Source organism: Sceloporus occidentalis, unplaced genomic scaffold (assembly GCF_023333645.1).
Source record: "Sceloporus occidentalis isolate IW3139 unplaced genomic scaffold, rSceOcc1.0.p SCAF_4, whole genome shotgun sequence".
Classification (NCBI taxonomy): domain Eukaryota; kingdom Metazoa; phylum Chordata; class Lepidosauria; order Squamata; family Phrynosomatidae; genus Sceloporus; species Sceloporus occidentalis.
The window spans coordinates 140,419,736-140,439,879 of record NW_028316984.1 but is presented as its reverse complement, the minus strand read 5'-3'; the positions used below and the strand labels follow the sequence as shown (position 1 = coordinate 140,439,879).

The 20,144-nt window shown below is 43.4% G+C and overlaps 2 protein-coding genes across 2 annotated transcripts; both read left to right on the top strand.

The window, feature by feature from the left end:
- Positions 1–214: 214 nt before the first annotated feature.
- LOC149314720 (disintegrin and metalloproteinase domain-containing protein 21-like) lies at positions 215–2,461 on the top strand. The gene has a single exon (XM_089523511.1). It carries the CDS (start codon positions 224–226, stop codon positions 2,459–2,461), a length of 2,238 nt encoding a protein of 745 aa, XP_089379637.1. The 5' UTR covers positions 215–223.
- A 12,587-nt stretch (positions 2,462–15,048) lies between these two features.
- On the top strand, positions 15,049–17,265 carry LOC149314719 (disintegrin and metalloproteinase domain-containing protein 21-like). Its single transcript, XM_089523138.1, is given in 1 exon segment — positions 15,049–17,265. A coding segment is annotated over 1 exon segment (2,217 nt).
- The last annotated feature ends 2,879 nt before the right edge of the window (positions 17,266–20,144 follow it).

The window sequence follows — 20,144 nt, the reverse complement described above, 5'->3', positions numbered from 1 at the left end:
CTGCCGATACTAGCCCCCTATTGTCTTCTACTACTGATCTTCCAAGCTCCACCCCCATTCCAATGGAATACACATTGACTGTTGCTATGGACACAACTTTTCTCTATCACACCTGCAGCTTCCTTCCAGACTTCCTTTAGATCCAACAGCTGCTCTAGAGAACTTCCCTGTTGTACCCGAAAAGGTAGAGTGGAGAGCTCCACTAGATTCTCTCCTAGGGAAAATGGTGAACAACTCTGCTTGGCTGTCACTGCTGATATTATGGAATGTGCCAAGGGAAACAGAAAGTTCAAAGTCACCACACAGTTTTAAGTATGCTTCCTATGAGGTGACCATCCCAAGGAAAGTGATGCCAAGATATGGACATCAAGAGACTCTAGAGGTCACCTATCATTTGCAGATTGAGGGGAAGGGCCGTATGGTGCACCTCTGGCAGAAGAAGAGCTTTATTCCTAAAAACTTTCCAGTTTTCACCTACTCTAAGCAAGGAGAACTTCAGGTGGACTATCCATTTATCAGCACTGACTGTTTCTACCAGGGCTATGTAGAGGGAGAGCCTTCTTCTTTGGTCACCCTCAGCACTTGCTCAGGAGGATTTAGGGGTTTGTTTCAATTAGAAAATAACACCTATGAGATTGAACCTGTCCAGGCATCTCCTAACTTTCAACATGTTGTGTACCTATTGGAAGAAAAGGAGATTGATGCCAATATGAAGTGTGGACTAACAGAGGAAGAACAAAGTCGTCAAGAGGCCATGTTACAGGATGCAGAAAATCTAGCCAACAAAACTGTTTCTGGAAGAAGCTGGTGGTTGGACACTAGGTATGTGGAGATTGCAATTGTGGTGGGACATAATCGATATCTCGATTTTGAAAAAAATGAAACTCATATTCTTCTACTATTTATGGATCTTGTCCATTCAGTAAGTTCAAGGTATGATCCACTTTCTGTTCAGTTAACTTTAGTTGGACTGGAGATGTGGTCAGAGAATGACCTCATAAAAATTAGTGAAAGTATATACAGTACACTTGATGCGTTCACTAACTGGAGAAGTGCATCACTACTTAAACGTCTAGAGAATGATGTTGGCTATTTATTTTTATCTAAACCTTTTTTAGGAGTAGGTGGGTTAGCCTACCTAGGAACAGCTTGTAGCGATGAGAAGGGATCTGGTCTTGTATCAATTTATACCTATAGTTTTTCTGAATTTTCTATGGTGTTTGCCCATGAATTAGGGCACAATCTTGGCATGAAACATGATGACAACTACTGTAATTGTGGTAAACAAGTTTGTATTATGAGTGAAGCTCTCACAAATGGTTACAAGTTTAGTAACTGCAGTCGGAATGATTATTTTAAGCGGATGAACTCAAAATGCCTGCTACTTCCCCCAGATGTTGATAAAGTTATCAGAATAAAGTACTGTGGAGACAATATAGTGGAAAACGAAGAAGAGTGTGACTGTGGTTCAATAGCTCAGTGCCAGTTGGATCCATGTTGTCAGTCTGATTGTAAAATGAGACCAGGAGCCATTTGTGCTTTTGGAAAATGCTGTGTGAATTGTAAATTTATTCCTGCTCAAGTTGTGTGCAGAAGAAACACAAGTGTCTGTGATCTTCCTGAGTATTGCAATGGGTCTTCTCAGTTCTGTCCAGAAGATGTTTATGTACAAGACGGTGCCCCATGCAATGACAAATTACACTGCTATCATGGGAAATGTACTACTATAAATGACCAATGTAAAATGATGTTTGGAGCCAGAGCCATAGCTGCTCCAGAAGGTTGCCACAAGAGGATGAATACTCGAGGTGATCGTTTTGGCAACTGTGGCATTATAAATAAAACATACACAAAATGTAGAGCTAAAAATGTTTTGTGTGGCCGAAAGCAATGTCAGAGAATTTATGAGTTAGAGTTTTTGGAGGATCACCAGACCGTAATTCAAACAGTCGTTGACAATAACGAATGCTGGGGTACTGACTATCACTTTGGAATGGACTCAAGTGATGTGGGAGCAGTGCATGATGGCACTCCATGTGGCACTGGCATGATGTGTCTTGATCATAAATGTGAGAATGTATCTGTCTTGAATTATGACTGTGACTTTGAAAAGTGCAATCAGCATGGAATATGCAACAGCAATAAAAATTGCCACTGTGACTATGGCTGGTCCCCCCCCGACTGTATAGAGAAAGGGTTTGGTGGGAGCATTGACAGTGGTCCTCCTCCACGACAGAAGCGTAGGCTTATTTTGTCTAAGGAAGAAAAATTATTTAGCTATATATTTCTCCCTCTTGTTGCAATTTTTTTTTGTATTATTATTGTTTTTAGAAATGAGTTGATATACCAGTATACAAAACTGAAGAAAAGAATACAGTCAGCCAAGAAAAAAGACAATGAAATGATGAAGAGGAGCTCAGATATGAGAGCTGTACGGTTGCGAATGATGCAAAATGCATAAAAAACATATGCAACAGTATTGTACAAACATGCATTTGAGTGTGCAAGATTTTAGTATTTTTTTAAAAAGCTAGTTCTTAATGGAATTTGTATTCAAGACAAAATGATTTGTAAAGATTTTGATTTAATGAATCGGGAAGAAATCCTCCATTATATACTGGGTTCTGTCTATTCCACAGCTCTGATGATTTTCCTTCTAGTCTACTAGTATCAATCCTCTAAAATGGGACAGTATATATTCTGAGCAAAAGACTTTGTTTCCAGTATGAAAATTCTGCCAGCAAAATTTACATAAGCAGCTGCATTGTCTGAATAACTTTTATCCCTTCCCAGAATTACACTCATTATATCAGGATAAGAAGGCAACCAAATCCCCTATTCACTACTGGACATAATGTTATGGCATAGAATTTATTTTGTACCAGTATAGCTAAGCCTTGGCAAAGAAAAAAAGGATACTGATACCTGTGAGATGAAAAAAAACATTAACTGCCTGATGAGAGAAAAGACAATTATTTGTAACTTTACTACTAATAATTTATATTATCTAAACCAAAGCTTAAACACAATATCCCAATATGAAAGTACATGTAGCACATACCAAATTCTACAGTTTATCTTGGTGTAACATGAATCAAAATTTGATCACTGCAGATAAGATCTCTTGATATTCTGAATACTTCCTTTTGAATAAACTGTGATGATAGGTCAATTCTTCCATCTATCAGAGACTATGTTTAGTCATAGAAAATATATCAGTGGGATTATTTCCTGTTATATTGTGAATTACATGAAATACGTTTAGCTGAGGAGAAAGTCAAGAAACTAACAGAGCATCCTGAGGATCCTGATCCCAACTTTTGAGCCTCAGAAGAGGAGAAAGTGGTGGGAACAGAGATCAGTGGTCCCCCACAGCACAGCAGAGATATGTCTGTATTAGGATTGCAATAATTGCTTCCAGGTAATACCAGATATGTCTTCCCATCAAGAACCACAGCAACAGTCTCCATCAGCAGCTTGTGTGCAGTGACATGCACAGAAGTAAAAGCAAACATGCACAGAAGCAGGATGTCATGATCCCATTGCTGGAATCCACATTTTTAAGAAAAAAGTGTGGTGGGAGAGATGATACTCCTCAGCCTGGCCATAAACTCCACAAGGTAGAGGGGAATTTTATTCAATGTCTGGGATCACTTCTCACTTTGCAGAGACAGCAAACACACCAAAGATGTGTACAACCATTGATGGGTGGTGGATCATCTAAGGAAGTGGCTGTGCCAGGATAGGAACACCCCAGGCAACTTTTCTGATATACCAGCTATATGCTCAGTGCATCCTACTTAAGATGTGAAGATGGAAAAGCATCCTACTAAACATGATACTCCAGCTAGGAACCCGTGAAGACAGTCAAACCTTCATAATGTAGCCAGGTTGTGCAAAAGCACACTTCTGCCTTCTGTGTCATAGGAATTTTTCCAAAGAAGGAAAAAGCAAAATAATACATTTCAGAGGAGGATTTGACACTGTCATCAGTATTAAACCAATTTATTCTTTCTTGTTTCCCTCACACAGCTGTGCAGCACTATGGCCTGTTATCTACTGTTGAGTTTCAAATCACAGAAATGACATTTCCCCCTCTCTCTTTGTTGGCTTGATAAGAATGGAGGTAGAGAGCCATCCTCTTACTGAGAGCCTTGCTGACCAGATACAGAATGAACTGAATGAGATCACAGTGAACCTGATGGTACTAACCTCTACAAGTGCTGAGACAGAAAGCACAATGTTTGGCTATCTCTGTATACTATAGCTATAATGCTGCAATTCCCTCTTCCATCTGTCTACTCAGAGAAGGTGACAATGAAGTAAATAAGGCAGATACTCTGTGACAGCAGCCTATCAGATAAGCAAGTAAACCTGTTGAGCTCCATAAGGATGAACCATAATTGGCTTCCCAAGGACTTCAGATCCAGATCCTGAAATCAATGAGAGACATTTTAGGTCAATGGATGAGCTCCTTAACCAGGAGGAGAAAGAGGAGGAGGAGGAGGAAGAGGAAATAAGATGATGAAGAGATGATAACATTAAACTCATGCAATGGGAAGGGCATGTTTGAAGAGAAGGACTGAATCTATACTTTCCCTTGCTCCATGTGAGTCTTTAAAAAGTATGATGATTAGAATTTTTAACTGAAATTGAATTGTGATATTTACTTCAGTGTAATGCACATACCTGTCTTTCTTAAAATGAAATAATACAAAAATGAAGCATAATTTCTTTGGGGAGGGGGTTATTACCTTTTTTGAAATAAATTTTTAAAAACTATTTCTAGATTAAAATTAGTGTAGATTTCTTATAAAGTAACACCTCCCTAGTTTATTGTATTTCAGTGAAATAAATAAAAATAAATTAAAAATAAAATTGGGTATATATATATATATATATATATATATATATATATATCTTAAATGGTCTTGGGTGTTTTCCTCCAAATTTGTCCATGTACCAAAAATGTAAGAGAAATGTCAGGACTGGATTGGAAATCTAAGCCATGCCCAGTAGCCAGTGATGGGCAAGAGAAGGTGGAGAAAAATGGTGCTGTGCGGCTGTGTAGTTCAACAGTGATGTGGCATTTTCACACCAGAGGCCTGCCAGTAATCTGGCAGAAAGCTGGCCTTGTTGTTTCATGGGCATTGTTGTTGTTGTTAACTGTCTTTAAGTTGATCTCAACTCATGGAGACAATGTGGATGCGACATCTTGAAGACTCCCTATCCTCCACTACTGTGCTTAGTTCCTGCAGATTCATATCTTTAACCTCCTTAATAGAGTCCACCCGTCCAGTGGCCTCACTAAGTTTGCCAGCACCTTAATATGGTAACTCATGGTGTCCCCCCCACTGACCTCCTCACTCCTCACATACCTTGCCATACAGAGTAATAGATTTGTAATAATGTCACTCATTAATCATAATTCTAATGTTACTAATGTTTGTACTAATATTATTCATTAATAATATTTCCTGTATTTTACTGAATGTTATGGTAATAGTTGTGACATAAACAACTTTTGTTTCTTTTTTTGTTGTGTGCCTTCTAGTCGTTTCTGATTTAGGGTGACCTTAAGAGGGTTTTCTTGGCAAGACTTGTTCAGAGAAGGTTTGCCATTTGCCTTCCTCTGAGATTGAGAGAATATGGCTTGCCTAAGGTTACCCAGTGGGTTTTATGGCTGAGCTGGGAACTGAACCCAGGTCTCCAGAGTTGCTGTCAAGCACTCAAACTGCTATGCTGCACTAGCTCTCTAAACAACTAGCAACATTAAAATTATACCTTTAAATTATAATATCATACACACAGCCTAAATGCATTTACTAAATCCATTTTTATGTGTTTGAAGTGAAAATTTGGGAAAATGTGGTTTTTTAATGAAAATATATATTTTTTTAAAAAAGATAAAATTTGGAAACTGGGGCCTCTCCTTTATCCTCAGACTAAGCCTTACCCTATTCACACCCTCTCTGCAGCATGTTAAAGGGACACAGGCAAAGGCAACAGTCTGTTTCTGCCCAAAGGCAGATGTTTGAGGGGCAATAGTGTCACCCCCCCCTTAGAGTGTCACCTGGTGCAATCTCAGTCCCCCGCGTGGCGCCTCCCTAGTGAAGCCATTGCATCCATATAACATGCAGCTTTCCTCTCTTTCCCTACATCCTCTCTAGCATTATTACTTTGACTAATGATTCGTGCCTTCTTATGATGATGCCAAAGTATAACAGGCTCGGTTTAATCATTTTGGCTTCCAGGGAGATATCAGGATTGATCTGTTCAAGTTTGATTACTTGTTGTCTGAGGAAGGTCAAAGAAGAAAGTACAAAGGCAGGTTTACTGTTGGACATAAAGAAAACAAAAAATAATGACCGTGGAAGTTATTCATAGCCTGTTACAGACTGCCAAAATAAAGCTGCTTCGTGTCTCTTTGGAGGTATGCTATTTAAATGATGCATGGGTCCTAAGAGTCCGGAGTTCGCACCAAAGCCACACTCCATTCCTAAGCACCGGAGTGCAGCTTTTGGTGCAGCTTCCGGATTCTTAGGATGCATGCATCATTTAAACAGCATACCTCCAAAGAGACCCGAAGCAGCTTTATTTTGGCAGTCTGTAACAGGCCATAAATTCAACCTGGACGATGAAAAAATAGTAAAAGAGTTCCCTGGTGGCATGATGGTTCAATGCCTGTACTGTTGCCACTCACTCACAAACCACAAGGTTGTGAGTTCAGTACCAGCCAGGGACTCAGCCTGGCATCCTTCTGAGGTTGCTAAAATGAGTACCCAGTGTGTTGTAAGCAATTAGCTTACACTTTGTAAACTGGTTAAGGAGTGCTTAAGTGAACTGATAAGCGGTATAGAACTGTACTTGCTATTGCTATACCTTGGTTTAAACATTGATCAGAATAGGGACTGCAGCCAAGAAATCAGAAGAAGATTAAGAATTGGGAGGGCAACTATGAAATAACTAGAAAAGGTCCTAAAGAACAAAGATATACAACTAAGCACAAAAGTCAGAATCATACAAGCAATTGTATTCCCTATTATGCGAGAGCCGGACAGTTAAGAAAATGGATAAAAACAAAATATATTCACTTGAGATTTGGGGCTAGACAAGTGTGTTGAGGATTCTGTGGACAGCCCAAAAGACAAACAAATAGGCCTTAGAACAGATCAAGTCTGAGATCTCCCTGGAAGCCAAGGTGATTAAACTGAGGCTGTCATACTTTAGCCACATCATGAGAAGACATGACTCATTAGAAAATACTACAATGCTAGGGAGGGTGGAGGGAAAGAGAAAAGGCGACATACTAGATGGATGGATTCCACCAAGTAAGACATGGGTATGAATCTGCCAGAACTAAGAAAAGTACGCCCGGCACAAAGGGTGGCCTGTGAGTGGGTTCACGGTGGAGCATCCACACACTGGATGCCATGACTCCGCCCCCCCTCATGTCATGACACTGTGCATCATTCTAGACAGCACACAGCATCATGGCACGACGTTGGTGCTGCATCTGGATGATGCAGCACCAAAAGGGCATCACAAAGCTGCACCCCCATTGCTGTAACGCCCTTTAGAGGGTGCAAAAAGGAGCTGCATTTTGTGGCTCCTTTTTCTGCCCTCCGGAGGCTGGGTTAGGGCTGCAGCGTGTGGTGGCCATAGCCCCGATTTAGGCATTAAAGGGGCAGCATGCTAACCCTTAAGGGCTATTTGTACAGCCCCGTTGTGGAAGTTGGAGAGTCTTGGAGGCATCTCATCTATAGGATTGCCATCAGTCGAGATCAACTTGAGGGTGGTTAACAACAGCAACAACAACAAAAAAACACAATCTAAGGGTTTGTTATGATCAATTAAGCACAAGCTGATTCTCATCGCAAATTCTTTGGTGTATTGTATTATCCAACATATGTTTACATTTTGATCCCTAGTGCTTCTTCCTTTCCTGAACCCAGCTAGGACATCTGGCATTTCTCACTGGTAAAAGGTGTTGTAGAATTTTGAACATCATTTTGCTTGCATTGAAGATTAATACAAAGGTCCAGCAGCAATTGAAATCCATGGGGACTAGAATGTATATTAAATGTTTGCAATCTGTATGCCATTCTTCTGTTTTCCATATTTGTTGACAGCTTTTAATTAGAACTAAAGATTCTGCCTTTGCTGCTTGAGACAGCTCTATTAGTATATCATCTGTTCCTGGTGATTTATTTCTCCCAAGTGCCCTGATTGCAGGTTCTATTTCTCTTTCCAAAATTGTAAATTCATCTTTGTCCAGTTCCATACCATTAGTCATGGAATGTGACTTTACAGACTCAACCTAGGCATTACCACATAGATTGGAACCCAGCATAGCAGGATTAATGGCTTTTTACCCAGGATATCTGAAGAAAAAATACTTTGTGGCTCTACACAACTAGGTTCTAAGAAGGACGCATATCTTTGGGTGTACATACTGTTACAGTCTGAGCAATAGTTTGGTATATATAATGCAAAACTTAAGCCCCTGAAGTCTGTATATTAAGGAAGAAAGAGTGTCTGGTTAATCTAAAAAGAAGGATGGTCTGTGTGGGATGTTTATCTTCTTGCCTGTTGATGCGGGGAACTTCACCTGCACCAAGTGCAAGTTGGTAGCCCTGTTGGAACAGCTGGAATCCCGGGTAGGGACACTTCAGCATATTAGGAAGCAAGAGGTTTTCCTGGACAGAACAGAATGGATGGCCCTGGATGGGAAACACACACAGGAAGTTTCTACAGAGGAGGTCACTTCACATACACAGGAGGTAAGCAGTTGGAGGAATGTCACACACAGAAGCAGGGAAACAAAGGATCATTCTGTAAACTTGCAGCTACAGAATTGATTTGAAGCTTTCTCTCATCAGGGATGATGAGGAAGAGCAGCAGGGACAGTCCTCAGGGACAATGCAGGGGAGCCTGAGAGTACCACCTCAGGGAATAGTTGCTGCTAAACTTGGAGGAGGCGTGTAGTGGTGGTGGGGGACTCCTTGCTGAGGGATACAGAATCAGTGGTTTGTGAGACTGTTAAGATGTCTCAAGAGGTGTATTGTCTTCCTGGGGCAAAGATCCATGATGTGACAGAGAGGCTGACAACACTTGTCAAGCCTACTGACCATTACCCCTTCCTTTTACCCCATGTGGGAACCAATGATACTGCAAGGCACAGCCTTCAGAATATCAGAAGGGATTATGAGGCTCTGAGTAGGAAAGTGAAAGAGCTGGATTCATAGGTTGTCATTACAACTCTTCTCCCAGTTGAAGAGCATGGTCCAGAAAGGGAGAGGAAAATAGCAGATAGAAACAACTGGCTCCGCAGATGGTGCCACTGAGAACAATTTGGATTTTTGGATGATGGTCTGCAACTGCATGAGGAGGGACTTCTAGTAAGGGATGGGTTGCACCTCATGCAAGTTGGCAGAAATGTATTTGCCAATAGTCTCAAAAATTTGATCAAAAAGGCTTTACACTCAGTTATGCAGGTGAGGGAGACAATACATTGGAAAACAGGCATTCATCAAGGGCCAGAGATAATAGTCAAACTGTTACAAAGGGAACAAGGCAAACAGGGCAGGGACTCAACAATGGAAGGGAGAAAACTTTACACAGGCAGCTAGGATGGAGAACTCATGCTCTTCAGTGTCTCTACACTAATGCACAGAGCATGGGAAATAAACAAGATGAACTTGAACTCCTAGCACAACAAAGCAAATACAATATAATAGGCATCAGTGAAACTTGCTAGGATGAGTCTCATGATTGGAAAGTAGTAATAGATGGGTATACACTTTTAAAGAGAAATAGGCCAAACAGGAAAGAAGGAGGAGTAGCATTATAGTGATGTCTATATAAGTAAAGAGAACCAGGACTTAAATCCTGGAAGCCAGGTGGAGAACATCTGGATAAAAATGAAAGGGGAGGGAAACAACAGGGATGTTATTGTGGTCTACTACAGACCCCCAAGTCAGACGGAGGAATTGGATGATGCCTTTCTAGAACAGATGACCACACACTCAAAAAAGAAGAGATGTAATAGTGATGGGTGACTTCAACTATCCTGATATTTGTTGGAAATCAAACTGAGGCGTGTTATAGACCGGCATATAGGGACGTCCTCAGGACGTCCTAGGTTTAAATAGGGGCGTCACTTCTTGATGCCCCCAAGCCTAATACGTCCTGAGGACGTACAAGATGGCGGCGCCCCATCTACATGGGGGCTGCCATGATGGCGTCACGAACGCGCCGCCTCCAAACGAGGCGGTGCGGACGTGATGCCGTCGCACTGCACGAGGGCGCTTAGTGCGCCCTTTCGTGGGTGCAGAAAGGAGCTCCGAAATGGAGCTCCTTCCTGGTTTTGCGTCGCTGGGTGCAGCCTTTAGATGGCTGCGCCCAGTGACGCAAGGGAGAAAGGGGCCAAGCGGCCCCTTTCTCCTCCTCCCCGCCGCCGCGGGGTGTCCTTGGGGCTTGAAGCCCCAAGGACGCCCCTTTCCAGGCCTCGGGGAAGGGGCCTCAGCGGCTGCCGCTCTGGCCACTGAGGCCCCAATCCGGCAGGGAAAGGGGCGGGTGCAGGCCACCGCTTTTCGGAGGTCTGTAATGCGCCTCAGCTAAAACATTACGGTCTAGCAAATTCCTCACTTGCCTTGAAGACAATTTCATATTCCAAAAGGTGGAAGAGGCAACAGGCAACAGCTATTTTAGATCTGATCCTAACCAACAGGGATGACCTAGTTAATGGAGTGCAAGTGGTGGGATCCTTAGTTGGGAGTGATCATGTTCTCCTGGAATTTGTTATACAGTGGAAAGGAGAAACCAGGCATAGTCAGACACACATTCTAGATTTTAGGAGAGTGGATTTCAGTAAACCTAAGGAAATACTGGGGGTGATCCCATAGTCAGGAAAACAGTCGGCCCTCCTTATACGCGGATTTGAGCATCCGCAGATGGCAAATCGGGAGATTGTCCCCAATGGCGGCGCGCATGCATGCGCGCCGCCATTGGGGACAATTTCCTTCTCCTCCCTCCCTTCCCTCGCTTCCCTCCTCGCCTCCCTCCCTTCCCTTCCCCTTATTTACCTTCTCAGCGCAGCGGCTTGGCCTCCGCCGCCGCTGCTGCTGCGGGGGAAGCCGGGTGGCAGCGGCGGCGGCGGAGGCCAAGCCTTGGCTTCCTTGCTGCCGCCGTGCAAGGGCGCGATGGCGGTGCTGGAGGCCTCTTGGCCCCCAACAGCACCGCCACCGGGCCTTTGCCACAGCAGCGGCGAGGGAGGAGGGCTGTCGCGCCAGAGGCCTTTAAGGCCTCCCACGCCGGCATCCGGCCTCCTCCAAGCCGCCGCCGCTGCGGAAGGGGCGGGTGTCGGTGCTGGAGGCCAAGAGGCCCCAGCACTGACACCCGCCCCTTCCTTGGCCGCGGAGGCCTGGAGGAGGCCGGGTGTCGGTGCTGGAGGCCTTGAAGGCCTCTGGCGCTGCTGCCCTCCGCGCCTCCTCTTCCAAAAAAAGGTAGCAAGGTAGCAAGAGTCCAGTTCATTCCAAGGTCAAGAGTCAAAGCAACAAGGAGTCAAGATACACAGAGCCAGTGCAGGCAGCAGTCACACCAAAGGATCATGCAATAAACTCTGGGACCAAGTTAGCTTCTCATAGGTGGTTAAGTAGGAGATTCCCTCTGCAGTGCCAGCTGAGGCTTGTTTGTCAATTGTCTCTCAGTAATCCTCCTGGACCTGCATCTGCCAGCACTCTCAGCCCTGCATTGCCTAAAGGAGGGAACCTCCAGGCCTGGTTCCTCCCCAGAGTCACTGCTAGGCTGCTGTATCACCAGAGGAATCCCATCAGCTCTAGGACCTGGCTGAACCTCCTCCTCTGGGGCTGGGAGATCAGGGCTGGGCTCTGGCAGAGCAGAATTAACACCAGGTGCAGCCTCAATTACCCCTTGCTCTGGAGTAGACCCATCCTCCTCCTCATCATCCGAGTCCTGCTCTTGGCTGTCCATGACAAATATCCCAGAGGATAGGATCAACATTCAAAATGACCTTAACAGATTAGAAAGCTAGGCCAAAGCTAACAAAATGAATTTCATCACAGAGAAATCTAAGGTACTGCACTTAGGGCAAAGAAAATAAATAAAAATGAAATGCATAGATATAGGATGAGGGACACCTGGCTGAATGAGACTATGTGTGAAAGGGATCTAGGAGTATTAGTAGACCACAGATTGAACATAAGTCAACAGTGTGATGCAGCAGTTAAAAAGGCCCATGCGATTCTAGGCTGCATCAGTAGAAGTATATTGTCTAGATGGAGGGAAGTAATAGTACCACTTGGTCAGGCCTCGACTACAATACTGTGTCCAGTTCTGGGCACCACAATTCAGAAAGGATGTTGACAAATTGGAGCAAGTCCAAAGGAGGGTGGCTAAAATGATGAAGGGCCTGGAAACCATGCCTTAGGAGGAGAGATGTAGGGAGCTGGGGATGTTTAGCCTGGAGAAGAGACGGTTAAGAGGTGATATGATAGCCCTGTTTAAATATTTGAAGGGGTGTCACATTGAGGATAGAACCAGCTTGTTTTCTACTGCTCCAGAGGTTAGAACATGGAACAATGGATGCAAACTCCAGGAACAGAGATTCCACATCAGCCTTAGGAGGAACCTGCTGACAGTAAGGGCTGTTCGACAGTGGAACACATTCCTTCCTCAGAGTGTAGTGGAGTCTCCTTCCTTGGAGGTCTTTAAACAGAGGCTGGATGGCCATCTGTTGGGATGCTTTGATTGTGATTTCCTGCATGTCAGGGGATTGGACTGGATGGCCCTTGTGGTCTCTTATCACTCTGATTCCATGATATAGTCACCTTTTAGTGAGTGCTTGGTAAGATAAATATGAAAGAACTGAATGAAGATGCTAATTCATGATATATGACGAGTGATGTCTTACATGAAATGTAATATCACAGTACATAAGCTATGTGCTTAAACAATGAGAAGTCTATATTCCTCAACAAGGGGAGTAATGTGTGCATGTGTGTCCATTTAATCCTAAAGGATTATTAAAATAACTGCTCAATGTCTCTTGTTAAAAGGTCCAATTCTAGCATGCTTAATTGGAATCTTGAGACCAAAGCTGCCTATTTGGACTATTCCATTGATCTTGAGTTGGGAGCCCAGGTAGCCAGTAGATGATGAAAGGGACCTCCAAACAGATATACTGTAGTTTAGTTGACAAATAGCAAAGAACCATCAGTTCCTTAGTTTGAAGAGATAGGAGTTGGGGAACACACCTGTTTCAATGCATGTATTGATTCTGAGAGAGTGAAATATTACAGACACACTGAGATAGCCCCAGAAGGGCTACCTAAATCAATAAAAATACCTAAGACAAAACTGCACTCAAATACCCTCACAGTATTCACCCAGTGGCAACTTGCCATCCAAAGAATAAGAGGCAGAGGCATATATATATACACACACACACACACACACACACACACACACACACACACCCAACCCAGGGATGTATAATAAGTGACAAACTAAGAAGAAATCACAAGTGCCCTGTTGTCCTAGAAAATTGCTCAGTTGGTATCCATTCTTGCCTATATTACTATACAGTTGCCCCTCCTAACTCATGGATCTGAGATCTGCACCCTTGAATATACACAGAGGGGTGACTCCCACTATTTGCAATGGTGCGTGCACCTGGCGAGCACTCCATTTAAGCCTATGGGGCTTGAATAAGCGTGAGCTTCCATTTCCACAGGCGGGAGGTGGGGGTGGCGGAACGGATCTCCTGCAAAAACGGAGGGCCAACTGTAGTACTATATTACTATATTAGGAGCCTTGGTGGTGCAGTGGTTAAATGCCTGTACTGCAGCCACTCACTCACACACTATAAGGTTGCAAGTTTAATACCAGCCAGGGCTCAGGCTTGCATCCTTCCGAAGAAAGAGGCTCCTCTCACCTTAACTGTCATCCTTCAGCCTGTGAGGGAGAGAATAGGCTGGCTTAGCTCCATCAGGGCCAGCCTGAAGATAGAGCGCCCTCCCTCCATAACTGTCATCTTTCAGCCTGTGAGGGAGAGAATAGGCTGGCTTAGCTCCATCAGGGCCAGCCTGAAGATAGAGCGCTCTCCCTCCATAACTGTCATCTTTCAGCCTGTGAGGGAGAGAATAGGCTGGCTCAGCTCCATCAGGGCCAGCCTGAAGATAGACCGCCCTCCCTCCATAACTGTCATCTTTCGGCCTATGAGGGAGAGAATAGGCTGGCTCAGCTCCATCAGGGCCAGCCTGAAGATAGCCCTCGCTCCGGTCCATCTGCCTTGGTCCAGGCCTCAGAGGGAGAGAAGAATGCTGGACCTGATCCCTCCCCCCCACCATTCCCTTCTCCTTTTGTGTTGTGTCTTTTAGATTGTAAGCCTGAGGGCAGGGAACCGTCTTATTATCACCTCTGTTGTAAGCTGCCCGGATTCCCAGTGATTGGTCGGTATATAAATAAACCCTATTATTATTATTATTATTATTATTATTGCAGAACCCTTCAGACAGTCACTAGGATGTTCAAAATGTTTTTCTTTGTTTAAGACTTGCCTGATCTAGTTGTTTCATTTCACATGTGCATTTTATTAATTTTGGATAAAAAGTTTCCTAAAACGGGTACTCTTCTTTTTTATACTCATTCTGTGTTATTTCTGCACCTGGTCCCAAATTTTCTGTTAAAGATGTAATTTCCAGGAACACACACATGCCTCTGATTCCCTAGTTCTCAGCACCCACATCTCCTTTTCCTCTTGCCATATCAACAAGTACCATTCAGGCACTTTCCCTTTCCCATCCATCCACTGAAATTAGCTGTTCAATGTCTTCCACTCTTGCTCCGCCCACATTCTAATAGAAACTCCATTGACTGTTGCTATGGATAGAATACTTTCCAATCTCAATCCACACACAGCCATTTCTCCAGTCTTCATTTTAGCCCAGCAGCAGTTGTGGAGAACTAGTTGTCCTTCATAAGAAGGCAGAGTGGAGTGCTCTGCTGAATGTACTCCCAGGTAAAATGCTGAATAAATCTTCTCAGCTGTTGCTGTTCTTATGGAATGTTCTCAGTGACACGAAAACTCAAAAACCACCACAGGGTTTTAAGTATGGTTCCTATGAGGTAACCATCCCAAGGAGAGTGATGCCAAGATACGGAAAAGAGACCCCAGAGGTTGTCTACCATTTACGGATTGAAGGGAAGGGTTACATGGTGCACCTTAACCAGAAGAAAGGCTTGGTTCCTAAAAACCTTCCTGTCTTGACCTACTCTAAGCTAGGGGACCTCCAGGTGGACTATCCATTTATCAGGAGTGACTGTTTTTACCAAGGTTATATAAAGGGAAAGTCCTCTTCTTTGGCCACCCTCAGCTCTTGCTTAGGGGGACTTAGGGGTCTATTTCAGTTAGAAAATAACACCTATGAGATTGAGCCTGTCCCAGCATCTTCCACCTTTCAACATGTAGTGTATCGACTGGAAGAAAAGGAGGGTGATGTCAAAATGAAGTGTGGACTAACAGAAGAAGAGCAAAAACATCAGAAGGCCATGATGCAAAACCCAGAAACTGTAGTGACCAAAAGTAACTCCAGAGGTGACTGGTGGACACACACCAGGTATGTGAAGGTAGCAATTGTGATAGAACATGAACGATATGTGAAGTTTGACAAAAATGAAACTCTTATTGCTATACAAGTTCTGGATATTGTCCATATTGCAAATTCATTTTATGAACCACTTTCTGTTCAGTTGTTTGTTACCGGACTGGAGATCTGGTCCAAAAGAAATCTCATACATATTGCTGACAGCATAAGGGACACGTTAACTTCTTTTACCATATGGAGGGTATTTTCATTAAGTAAACATCTAGAAAGTGATGCTGCCCATTTATTTGTATACAAATATTTTGGATCTACACTTGGATTAGCAGTTGTAGGAGCAATTTGTAATAAGGAAGGGGCATCTGCTGTTGATTCATATTTGGATTACAGTTTATTATATTTTTCTAACACATTTGCCCATGAATTAGGACATAATCTTGGAATGATACATGATGACATTTTCTGTAGCTGTAATCAACGTTCTTGTATCATGGCTGCATTTCACTCCAACAGTGATAAGTTCAGCAATTGCAGTTACAATGATTATTTCAAACTAAGGAATTCAGATTGCTTGTTAATTCCACCAGATCCTGATAAAATACATAAAGTCAAATACTGTGGAAACAAAATAGTGGAAAAGGGTGAACAATGTGACTGTGGTTCCAAAGATGAATGTGAATCGCATCAGTGCTGTCAGTCTAATTGTAAATTGCGTTTTGGTGCTACATGTGCTTTTGGACAGTGCTGTGCAAATTGTCAGTATGTTCTAGCTCACTCTATTTGCAGAGAAAACGCTAGTATTTGTGATCTTCCCGAGTATTGCAATGGCACTTCAGAGTGGTGTCCTAAAGATGTTTACATACAAGATGGTGCCCCATGCAGTGAGAGTGCATACTGTTATAATGGAAACTGTACTACTCATGTTAAGCAATGCAAAATGATATTTGGCAAAAAAGCCAAAGCTGCTTCAGAGAGTTGTTTCAGAGACTTAAATAGTGAAGGTGATCGTTTTGGCAACTGTGGCCTTAAACATGGAAAGTACAAAAAATGTAACGCTGAGAATATCCTGTGTGGTCGAATCCAGTGTGAAAATATTGACCATTTACCTTCTCTGGAGGAACACAGAACCATAATTCACACAGTCATTGGCAAAAAAGAGTGCTGGAGTATAGACTATCACAGTGGAATGAATATAACTGATATTGGGGCGGTGAGAGATGGTACTTCTTGTGGCACTGATATGATGTGTATCGATGGCCAATGCCTCAGTGTATCTCTTTTGGAATATGACTGTAATGTCTCCAAGTGCCACAATCGGGGATTATGCAACACTCACAAAAACTGCCATTGTGATTATGGCTGGGCCCCTCCTGATTGTCTAAATGAAGGATATGGAGGCAGCATTGACAGTGGTCCTCCTCCACCACAGAAACATGTTATGAATGACAGCAGAGGGCACAATTTATTAATAATTTTATTTTTATTTTCTACACTTGCTATTGCTGTTGGCCTAGGTCTATTTTTCAGGAAGAAGTTAATACACCACTGTACAAGACTGAGAGAATGGGTCCATCCAGCAGTGAGAACAACATGAAATTCTACAGAAAATCACAGTTTTGAACAACAGACAAATTCATAAAACATGTATGCAGGAAACAATAGATGGTATTATGCTAGCATGCACATGATATGTGAAATCTGAGCATTATTTTTAAAGCTGTATTTTGCCTTCTAAGCACAATGGTTTATGAAGATCTTGGGTTCATAAACAGGTAAGAAACCCTCTGCTGTATACCCTCCCTCTAGTCTACTGTTATCAGTCCTCTAAAACAAGAGAGTAGATATTCTGAGTAAGATATTGTGGGAGACTCCAAATAGGAGGTGAGTTGGGAGGAAGAATTTACAGGAGCATGAATCCCCCTAAGCTCTTCAAATGTTGAGGAGTGAGTATTTTAGTTTGGAAACCATGATAAGACCAGGATCCTCCCAATACCACCATAAACAATGCCTGAAAAATCAGACAGGCACCCTTTAAACTCCAGTCGTTCCCTTGCGAAACCCTAGTAAACATTTGTTAGAGGAAGATCTGAGGAGCCATTCTTGGATGCTTGTAGCCGGCCTTGAATTTCACTGACTCCGCTTGGAACTCTAGTAGGTTCAGATTTTCACTTGATTTCCTACTCTGTTCTACCACCAGTTAAGTGTTGGACTATGACTCTGGAGATCCCATTCAATCATAAAATCCGCTGGGTGATCTTGGGCAAGGCACACACTCTCAGCCTCAGAGGATGGAAATGGCAAATCCCCTCTGAAGAAACTTGGCCAAAACCCCTATGATAGGTTCATTTTAGGGTCACCGCAAGTAAAAAATGACTTGGAGGCACACAACAACAGGACAATTGTCCAAGGCACTGTTTCATGGCTTGAATTCCTCCCCAACGTTCCTCTTGTTGCCTGGGTTGGCCTAATTCCACCCACTGCAAGAGAGATTTACTCTATGCCTGGGATCATTTTAGTGGTGGTCTGAAATCACTGCAGAATGGTGGACCATCTGAGACAAGACTGTGGCCACATTAAAGTGGGAACAAACGCCATGTGCCATCATGCTTTTCCTGAATAGTTAAGTAACTTTTCTCTCATGTTAAGTATGCTAAACAAATACATAAAGCCTAACAAGGGTATATAGATGAGAACATCTGAAGAAAATCTTAAGTTTGAAGTAGGAACCTGTAAAGACAGGCAAACCTTTAGGACATGGCCATGATATGCAAGAATATGCTTGTTTCTTTTAAGACACTCAAGAAAAGGAGTACGGAGAGTCTTGATGATCCGACCTTCGGTTATCCAACCTTCTGGATTATCTGACGTTGGATAATCCCCTCCCCTCCTCCCTTCTCCCTCCCCCCCTCCGTCCCTCGTTCCCTCCCTCCTTTCCTGGAGGAGAGGCCAGGGAAGGAGGTTCAAAATCGCAAAGGAGAGGTCTGGGGGGCGCTTAGCCCAGGCCTCTCCTCTGCGGCTTCGTTGGAGGCCTGGGTGCTTGGCCCAGGCCTGTCCTCTGCAGCCACAGAGGAGGGGACTAGGCCAAGTACGCAGCCTCCGAAAGGAAGCCTGGGTGCTCGGTCCAGGCCTGTCCTTCACAGCCATGGAGGACAGGCCTGGGCCGAGCATCCAGGCCTCCTAGTGGAGGCTGCGTCCTTGGCCCAAGCCTGTCTTCCGCAGCCACAGGACTAAGGTAAGCAGGGAGGGAGGAGGGGAGGGGAGGGACTTTTGTCCCCAATGGCAGTGCAGGTGCATGTGCGCCATCATTGGGGACAATGACCCTCCGAGTTATCCAACTATCAGTCGGCCCGTTTATGTCAGATAATCGAGACTCTACTGTATGTAAAATAACCCATTCCAGAGGTGGCTGTAGACATATACATGCCAATCGACTCTTCGTTTACCTTCTTTTCACACACCACTGTCACACTGCAGTCAATCAGCTGTACTTCTACTTCAGTCAGTTACCTGACCAGTAACAGCAATGATACTGGTGGAGTCCACAAGCGACAGCAATAACATTTTTCTTTTTCAGTGTGGGCTTTGCATGGCCATTGAATTGTAATGTAGACAGAAGATGCTTTACATTAATGAGGGAGATGATTTACAGGATAACATTGACCTCAGTATCAGCAGTCTCTCCAAGTACTGGGGCAGAAAACAGAATAGTTTTTTGTGGGTTTTTCAGGCTATGTGGCCATATTCTAGAAGAGTTTCTTCCTGACGTTTTGCCAGCATCTGTGGCTGGCATCTTCAGAGAATGCTTACCTGGAAAGGAGTTGGGTATATATATTGTGTGACCTGGAAAGGCAGGAGTGATTTGCATGTGTATTGTTCTGTTGCTATGACATATTTAATGGGAGTTGAGCATCCATGGATTTTGTTATACACAGGGGATCTTGGAACCAAACCCCAGCATATAACAAGGGTCCACTGTAGTACTGTTATCTGCTAGAATCTCATCAGTACATTATAAGAGAATTTTGTATAATTGGGTAGACATTTGTAGCTATTATTTACTACAATGAGGGTGGCAGCTGTAAGGCTGGGTAGTGGTGGGAGCACATCCTGGTACCATCTACTTGGCTGTGATTAAGCTTATGCTGGGCTAGCCAGGTACTCAGTTTTACAAACCCGGTGTGTACAAAATGGGAATCATTGGTTAGTGATTTTTAGAGATGTATCAATATATTGTTAATTGGTGTAGCTAATTGTGTAATCTGTAATTGTTCTTAATTGGTTATTGTTCAAATGAGCATAATGTGTAAAGAAAATGGGGTGGCAATATGAGTTGTCCTGGGCAGAGGGGAGTATAGTGATAGCAGGATGACATGTTCTTACAGAGGAAAGAGAGAGATACTTAAAACCTTCCAGTCATCCTGCTATTGTCAGGGACCTGAAGAGTGAACCACAAAACCTTTCCTTGTTCCTGTGTAATGTCAGATCAGTTGAAACTAAAGTGCTTACAATCTATTACCT

Coding starts and splice junctions, on each gene's coding strand:
- LOC149314720 (XM_089523511.1), top strand. CDS start 224: ATGGTGAACAACTCTGCTTGGCTGTCACTGCTGATATTATGGAATGTG.